Source organism: Aulonocara sp. 'chitande type north' Nkhata Bay, linkage group LG12 (genome assembly GCF_057382095.1).
Source record: "Aulonocara sp. 'chitande type north' Nkhata Bay isolate Kocher_YH1m ecotype deep benthic linkage group LG12, A_spYH_male_GT1.1, whole genome shotgun sequence".
Taxonomy (NCBI): domain Eukaryota; kingdom Metazoa; phylum Chordata; class Actinopteri; order Cichliformes; family Cichlidae; genus Aulonocara; species Aulonocara sp. 'chitande type north' Nkhata Bay.
Window position 1 is genome coordinate 9,286,596 of NC_141355.1, and position 8,451 is coordinate 9,295,046.

The 8,451-nt window shown below is 40.0% G+C and overlaps 1 protein-coding gene across 1 annotated transcript; it reads left to right on the plus strand.

The window, feature by feature from the left end:
* The first annotated feature begins 1,953 nt into the window (after positions 1 to 1,953).
* Positions 1,954 to 3,041, plus strand: tcima (transcriptional and immune response regulator a). The gene has a single exon (XM_086312847.1). The coding sequence runs from the start codon at positions 1,956 to 1,958 to the stop codon at positions 2,469 to 2,471; it is 516 nt and encodes a 171-aa protein (XP_086168973.1). The 5' UTR covers positions 1,954 to 1,955; the 3' UTR covers positions 2,472 to 3,041.
* Positions 3,042 to 8,451: the final 5,410 nt, after the last annotated feature.

Sequence of the window (8,451 nt, forward strand, 5' to 3'; positions counted from 1 at the left end):
GCTTTGGGGCCATAAATATGTCATTTCCAGTTCCATGTTTTTCCAGGGTGAGTGCAGCTATTCTCTGTCTCTGTGCCAGCTCCAGACAAGCATTTCTGGCTTATTGTTCAAAATCAGCAAACAATGTCAGTGCCACATGCCGGCCATACCATGCATAAGCTTTATTCCGCAAGAAAACACACACTTCCTGAGTCACTTATACCCGAATGTGTTTTTCCATATAAGGCGCCATGTTGAGGGGACATTTTAGGGCAAATGTCAGTTTTTCAGCATAAAAACACCGGCTGCTATGACACTTGCTGTGTGTTTATAACGAGAGTTTCAAGTAGGGGAACGCCTCACAGCCTTATCAGCGCAACTCAGCCGGGCTGCGTTGGCCTCCAGTCACCTCCAGGCATAAACAGAGCTCAACAACCCTCTCATGTCAAGTCCAAAATGTAAGCACACTGCTAACTGGAAAAGGAAGATACAATCTGCTGTTGCAGTTTTTGGAACTAGTGAAAACCCATTTTTAGTTAATTGGAGTAAAGTTTGCTTTCAAAAATAGCACTTAAAAAAAGTGTGTCTGTGTGGGGTTTTTTGCAAACAGTTTAAATCTAACAGAGACTTATTTCAGCCAGACGACAGTCACATCACAACACTATACACAGCACGAGGAAACGAACACTCACGCAGTGAACACATTCTCTCTGTGTTAGAAAGCAAGCTAACAGTTCTAATTAATCCATTCCTGTTATGCCCACTTTTACCTAGCGGCCAGCTGGGCCAACAAATTTACAGAAACAAATGACTCATGCACTAAGACAGATGGTTATTGTTGTATTTGCGTCCTACATTAGTGCTAAGATATATATTTGTGTTTTCTTTTGTTGATTGGTGACTTATTTTTGTTTCTTCCTTTCTTTCTTTCTTTCTTTCTGTCTGTCTGTCTGTCTGTCTGTCTGTCTGTCTGTCTGTCTATCAAAGTAAGTAATAAAAATGAGCCAACTGGAGACCTTTCTGTATTATACTGATCCAAATTTAAAGAAGGAGTCATTCAGAATTTTCTTGGTGTCCCCTCAAGTAGGGTAACGTCATAATGAGCAGCCACTCATTAGTCCAGAATTACTTCCCCATTGCTATTTATGTTTGCCCTCAAGCAAAAGAAAGAATCTGATACCCACATTCCTGCCATTTCCTCTAACAATGGAGATTCTGATGTTTTAAAAAATGTAATGAGCAGAGGTTGTGTCAACTAAAATAAACTAATAAGACTCTTGAAGAAGAGGCGAGCATCCCTCATTCAGATTGCTTTTATGAAATGAATTCCTTTTGTAAACAACCTTTGGCAGTATCACGGAGACACAGAGAGAACAGATCCATCCACATCACGTGCACTAGCAGTATAGCACAGAGAGATGAGAAATACACGGGTGGGTTAGGGGGGTTATGACCCCCGCAATAATTAGACCCAACCAATATAACCCCCGCAATAAAATTATCTGAATTATCTTGCATAAATAGGCTGTTGATTTTCTTTACTCGTTTCAGTTATTACCAGCAAAATAGTTGCATGTTTAATCATCTAGGAATTTACCCAGATTGATTTAGACAGAGATCTTGTCGCCCCCAATGTTCAGCACAAAGTTGTGTCGATGGAGAAATACCAACGCGAATGAATTCTTCAGAATCTTTTGATTTCTTTAAGGAGACCCTTGTCAGTTATCGTGGCACACAGAATTCAGTTTTCATAACAGAGCATTTCTGTTAAGCAGTTAAGTTACTGTAATCAACAGGCCTTACAGATAAAGCGCACAATGGTTTCATCAGGCTTCTCCCTGTGTGTGTGTGTGTGTGTGTGTGTGTGTGTGTGTGTGTGTGTGTGTGTGTGTGTGTGTGTGTGTGGGGAGTGGTTAGGGACTCTCTAATACGTTGGGCTCGGAGGGGCGGTGCGTCTGTTTGCTTCACAACTACTGATGTCACCGGCTGGGAGTGCGTCCCGGCAAACTCACACCCCACACTGCCTCCATAAATATCCTACCGCTCATGCTCAACGGCACTCACCCAGCCTAACGTTCAAGCCTGAGCCGCTCCACAGAAACAGTGCGCACCGAACAACTCCCCCTTACCGAGTTGGAGGGCCACAGCTGGAGCGGAGAAACTATACTCTACAGACACAAAAAGCTAAGATGTCTTCCTACGCATCCTCTGAATGCCGCCGGGTCAGCCCATCCGTCCACGGCAACAAGTTCGACACGGCGCACCGCAAGAAAGCCGTGGCCAACATTTTCGAGAACGTCAACCAGGACGCGCTGATGAGGCTTTTCCAGAAAACGGGCGACATGAAGGCGGAGGAGAGAGTGAGGAGCATATTCTCCTACACGCAGGATCCGGAGGAGACGGCCCGGGCACTGATGGCTCTGAAGCAGCGAAAGAAGGACAAGTTCCTGCAGATTGCGGGGATGGTGCGGCAGATGTTCAAACTGCGCTGACTGTGTTTTAGCAGTTTCACCGCCTTTGTCTCTCTGTGTGTCGGCTCGTGTGTGAGCCGAATGTTGAGAACACTCCCGGTGTGTCTGGGCTGTGGCTCACCTGTCGCCTGGAGACGAGCGTCAGGTGCCGAAGGAAAAAAGAAAGCTCAGCCGGCGGCGTGCGGCGGCTGTCGCCTCATGGACGGAGGGGACAGCGCGGAGTCCTGCCCGGAGCGGGCTGGAGCGACATGAACTAAGTGGGAATATGAAGGGAATACATTTAAGTCTTCATGCAGACTTGAATTTACTGATGCACTCTTGTGGGTGCGTGACTGTACTGATGCAAATCGCTGTGCTGATGATGGCGCACAGCTGCAATGTGAGACTTCATGGTGCCCTGGAACCTGCCTGTATGAATGCCTATCCTGAACACATGCCTTGTCCCTCAGCTTTACTTTGTTGTACGACTACAAGTTATTAGTGGCCAATGTGTTATTGTCACCAACATGTCTCAGCACAATGAACTGCATTTATGAAAAGTTCCTTTTGTTTGTAATTTTATAAAATAAATTATTTTGTTGTATACTATAACTGAATCCTTGTTCATCTTTCTTACACGTGTCACACATGGTCTTTGGTAACCACCAATCAGGGCACATCAGGTCAACATTTGTGGCACATTAGATTTGTGGGCTTAACACTGTTATACTGCATTAGAGTATACACGGGGCATTTTAAGTGTTACAAAATAGTCTCGAGTCTACATGAAATACTTTTAGCTTTTTAAAAAAATGACATCACACTCAGAGCTTGACCTATGTGCTCAGTGTTAGTCACACACAGGGAAAACCCTCATGTCAGACACAATTCAAGTTACCATAGAAATGGGTAAATAATGATGTAAATGACCTTTGTCTTTGACGTTAAGTGCAGGTGGATAGATCACAGAGTAGTGTAACAGCTTGTGTGTAGAGTTGAGTCATGTAATCTAGGATAGGGTTTATTTCTTAGTGAGCAAACAAAACAACCAAAAAAGACACTATCAGCACATTTCTACCTCTAATGTTCTTCACTGTGACACAGCAGAGGGCATTCAAAGAGGATAGAGTTACTCACGAGAGGATGTGGTTAACCTTCACTGGGTTTCCCTCACAGCTCTTTACCAGACCGGTGTAAACCAGTTTGGCTCAGGCTAGGATGGGAGGGTAGGGAGGTGAGCAGCTTTCTCCACACAGTGTATTTTACACTGGACTCTATTTAATCATGCAAGGCTTCTAGATAAGAGCTTGTCTAAGTAGCATTAGAGGGTTTAGATGAGTTGAGGGTTTGACTCCTCACCCTCTGATTCTTTATCTTCAAGTTAACCATAAATGGGCCCTTTATTAAGACAATCACCCACTCCATTAACATCCAAATTTCAAATCATTTTTGGTGGTTTTTATGTCTGTGGTCTATGGTAGGCCGTGTATGTAGGCTTAGCTGCAGACACACAGATCACTCTGCCTGCTAATCTCCCTGCTCTGATAGTCACTCTACCGGCTCAAACCAGTTCTCTGGGTTGTTTTTCATGACGACATCTTAGCTGCAGGCGCTTCTTGCATGTGCTTACAGTTAAGGGAAATGTCAGTATCAGTCACTGTAAGGTGTGGAGCTCTCAGGTGAGAAATCACCTGTGATGGTGGAAAAAGGAGTGCTCTAAAATGACTCCTTTGCAGCTTGTAATGATAATACAGAAATGTTGAAAAAATGTAATCATATTAATCTGTACAATACAAACATGAAATTGAAGTACATAAAGTTTTTTAATTTGACTGCTTAAGTCAATAAAACTAATGATACTGATCAGAGTTATTATAGTTTTGTATTTTCTAATCCCTTGTTCAATCCATTCATTCATTTTGACTCTTTGTTTTTATTTGGTTTAAAGAGAGGATTCTCTTCTTTCAGATTAGTTTTTCTTGTTGGAAAATGTTTATTTTGGTTTAGTTTTGATCATTTTCAGTGTTAGTTTTTAGTTTTATTAATTATTATTGTACAAAGAGCATATGTCAAAGACAAGTCTTAGCAAAATCAGTACCTGTACTATAATAAACAAAATAAACATAATTTTATAAGCAGCTGACTCAAAGGGCAAGCTCTAAATAAATCTATAACTAAACCAAACTAAAATATACTAAAACTGAGGATATTTCCTTTAGATATTTTAAATTTTATTTTAGTTAGTTTTCCAAGTTTACTCAGTCATCTCACATGTGTTTTAGTCTAGTTTTTGTTTCTGTTTTATTTTATTTAACTGATTTTTAAAAAACATGTAGTTTTAACTTTTAGTTTACTTTTAATTTACTAAAATAACCTTGATTGAGTGAAAATGTTGTAGACATTAATTTATTTGGCAGTGAACTTAATTTAAAGTTTCCACAGCTAATGTTTTTAATAATGATATTGTATCATCATGAAGCAAAGTAACATTACATAACTAACCGCTTGTAGTGAGAAACCTGCTGAGAATTATTGCTTAAACTGCAGCTTTATGGAGGTTTACAGTGGATTTCAGCTCATTGTTCAGCTGGTCGAGCCCCAACATAATATTTTGGTTCACTCTCTGTTCTCATAGTGTCAGTTTTGGACGCAGCAGGCAACTGTTTTCAACAAAAACGCTGGAAAAACCCAGTTTGCAATATCTGCCAAGGACCAGAGAGCAGAGAGAAACACTTAGCAGCTTGCCGGTGAGTACAGAGGAGCATCAGATGAGATGGAAAATAATTAGTGTTTATCAAGAACCACAACTATTCATATATTAACACACTTATATATTAACATAATGGGAGATATCAGTGCTCACAGTTTAACTTGTCCTCCAAGCCTAAAGTGGCTAAAAAAAGTTTAGTATTCAAGGTTTATCTAACTTTATAAAAGCTCATAAGCTAAATAATCATTTTTGAATATACAACTATTAGTTTTTTTAAAAAAAAAGAAACTGTAATGTATCCTGTTTAATATCTGTTTGCTAAGTCTCCAGCTAGCAAGTTAGTTTAGCTTAGAAGACTTATTAGCGCCATAGGCTTGCTAATCTGCTAAAGTACAACATGACATTTCTAATGGCTTAAATAAAGAAAATATAAAGAGTCAGTTATACTTTAGAGCTCACTTTCAGTGTATTTTAATGATTTTGAATGGAATCAGGCTCCTTTGTTAAAGTGCCTATATGCTATGCTAGGCTAACTTCAGTAGTTTAAGGTTGAACGTCCAGTAGCTCCTGTCTTTTCATGTGACTGTGAATATATATATTTCTCAATAGGCAATAAATATTTAAAAATAAATATTCTTAAGTGGTATGTTTGTTTGTTTATTGTTCAGGTGAATTTATGACTTTATTACAGGTTGCAAATCATGCCATTTATTTTTTACTCTTTTATCTCACAGCTGTTCCTTTTGTTTATATCATGTATCTCACTGCAGGCAGCTCTTTGCCACCCCTTTTTTCCTTTTATGGCTGTTCAATTGTTAAGGAAAAGAAAGCTAAATATTCAAGGCAGTTGTCTTGGCTGTCTTTGCTGTGTTGGCAGAGGTGTGCGGGATTGAACACAGGCCTGTTGTCTCCCACCCTCTTCCTGCCTTTCATAGGCTTTAGAAATGGCCAGTGCTTTGATGTCAACAGACACTGTGGCAGACAGCATTTGAGCCTAGAGGACAGTAACCACAATGAGGGAGAGAGGGAGGAAGATACAGGGTGGAGGTGTGAGTGGCGAAGGGTCAGGGATACAATAATAAAACATAGCAATATAAATCATAATATAACAATAGTTGTGAAAGGTGCCTGAATGAATCAAACACACACACACACACACACACACACACACACACACACACACACACACACACACACACACACATATATATATATATGATGGTGATTCAGCTTTAGAGCAGTTATGGTTTCTGGCCTTTGGGAATCTGTATTAATGTAAAGCTGCATGACCACATGAGGTCAACTAAATCATTTTGCCTAACAAAAAGAAAGACTTACTGCACCAGTTCTCCTTGTTTGGGCAGCCACAACAAGATTTGGCCCACTCTTCAGTGCTGAATGTAAGTATGCTGTAAACACAGCCTTTGGGTTTTAGATAAAGACTGAGAAAGAGGGAAGCGAAACAGAGCAGTGCAAGATTAGTGATTATAGTGCAGGGAGTGGCAGTCAACTTGATTCCAGCGCAGACCGGTTCCAACCAAAGTCTGTGATGAGGAACTAAGCATGAGCTGTGCACAGGCTTAGGATTACTCAGCGTTTAGCTGGAAGATGAAGCCATAAAATCAGTGGCCCTCGATCTAAGTCGACGTTTTGTTTGATGAACTGCGGAGGGCTGTGATACTTGGCCCGTCTCACATTAACAAAAGGCATCTGCTGATTCTAAATTTAGATTGTTTTTTCTTTTAACATCAACCAAGAGGCTGGAGCTTTTCAAAGAAATGCAACAGAAGACAGCATTTAAAATGATTATATATCTGGTTATAATGTTATTTTAAGAAGATGTTTAGAAACAATAGTGAGGATTACTGCAAGACATGTACAAGCACCTGCCGCAAGTTCTTAGGAAATTTATTTATTAATGTAATGTGTCTGTAATTCATCATCACACACGGATACTTCCTAGTGTCTCATCACTTTCAGGGAATTTCATCATGAGATATAAATGGCAGTTAGGCCCAATGTTACAATTAGAAGGAAGTTAGAGTTAAGAATCATTTTCTGCTTAAAATGGGTTTGGTTTAAATTTGAAAATGCACTGCTGGGCCATTAGTATGCCTCGGTGTTTTAGGCAGGAATACCCACAACAATTTGACTGTTGATAGAAAAATTCATACAGACATTCAACATTTGAATGGCTGCAGATGAATGTCTGCACTGACAAGCAGTGCTTTAGCCCAATGGCTATTATTTTAATTTTTAGCCTCATTGTTGAGCATGATCATCTCAATATTTAGCTTAGCAGAGGCCGAGAAATCTTTTATGTGAAAAAAAGGCTTTTGTGAAATGTTACATTTTGACCTGACCTGTGATGATTTTTGTTGGCAGTGTCTATATCAGTTAGGCACTCATTCAGAGGATGAAAATAAATACATTTGTTTACTTAGGCAAGTGATTTTTTTATTTTTTTTTTGCCTGTCCAGTTTGGTTTTTTTGCCATCAGAATTATTGTCTAAAGGCGAGGAAAGATGCCCAACGGATTTACTTTACCAAGTTGACCATCCCAGCCTTGCCGTAATGGTCCATTTGATTCATCTTTTATTGTTTAAAATAAAACAATAAAAAGGCAAGTGATTTTTTTAACACCTTGACTATGACAAGTTCCATCCTTCCAGTGACCAGTTGCCTGGTTTCAACAAAAAGTCCACTTATATAGGAATATATGTCAAAATTAGCTGACTTCACATGGATTCCAAGGCCTCAATGAGTTTCCTAAAGAATTTTTGCTCTTTTTAACTTTTATTCCACTTATACATCAATTCTACATTCCAACATATCCATGGTTCCAGTCATCATTTTGAAATAAAAACAGCCTGCTATGGATTTGGTATCCCTAATTCTTCTATTAACATTGACCAACACAGAGGACTCTTTGTTGTTGATGCACTGCCCTATTTTCTGCCTCACTCATCAAAAGCGGCTGTTGATTGGCCATTAAGGACAAAGCACAGGTCAGCAGGTCACAGTGATGTAAGATACATCCAGGAAGAGGCTCAGATGTGTGAAAAGAAGAAGAATGAAGGAAAAGAATAGGAACCGACTGTCCGACAGTTTTCCTTGATGAGCTGGGTTGCCTGACTCAAAGCATTTCCTACGGGGGCCCTGTGTATGCTGGCATCATCCGGATTAGCTCATAATGGGAACACAAGAGAGACATACTGAAAATGAAACACATTCCTCACCATCAAGCAAAGATTTCTGGAATTTGGCACATTTGTGGTCTGTGATTGTCTCTGCGTAGATGTCATCCACTCG

Coding starts and splice junctions, on each gene's coding strand:
- tcima (XM_086312847.1), top strand. CDS start 1,956: ATGTCACCGGCTGGGAGTGCGTCCCGGCAAACTCACACCCCACACTGC.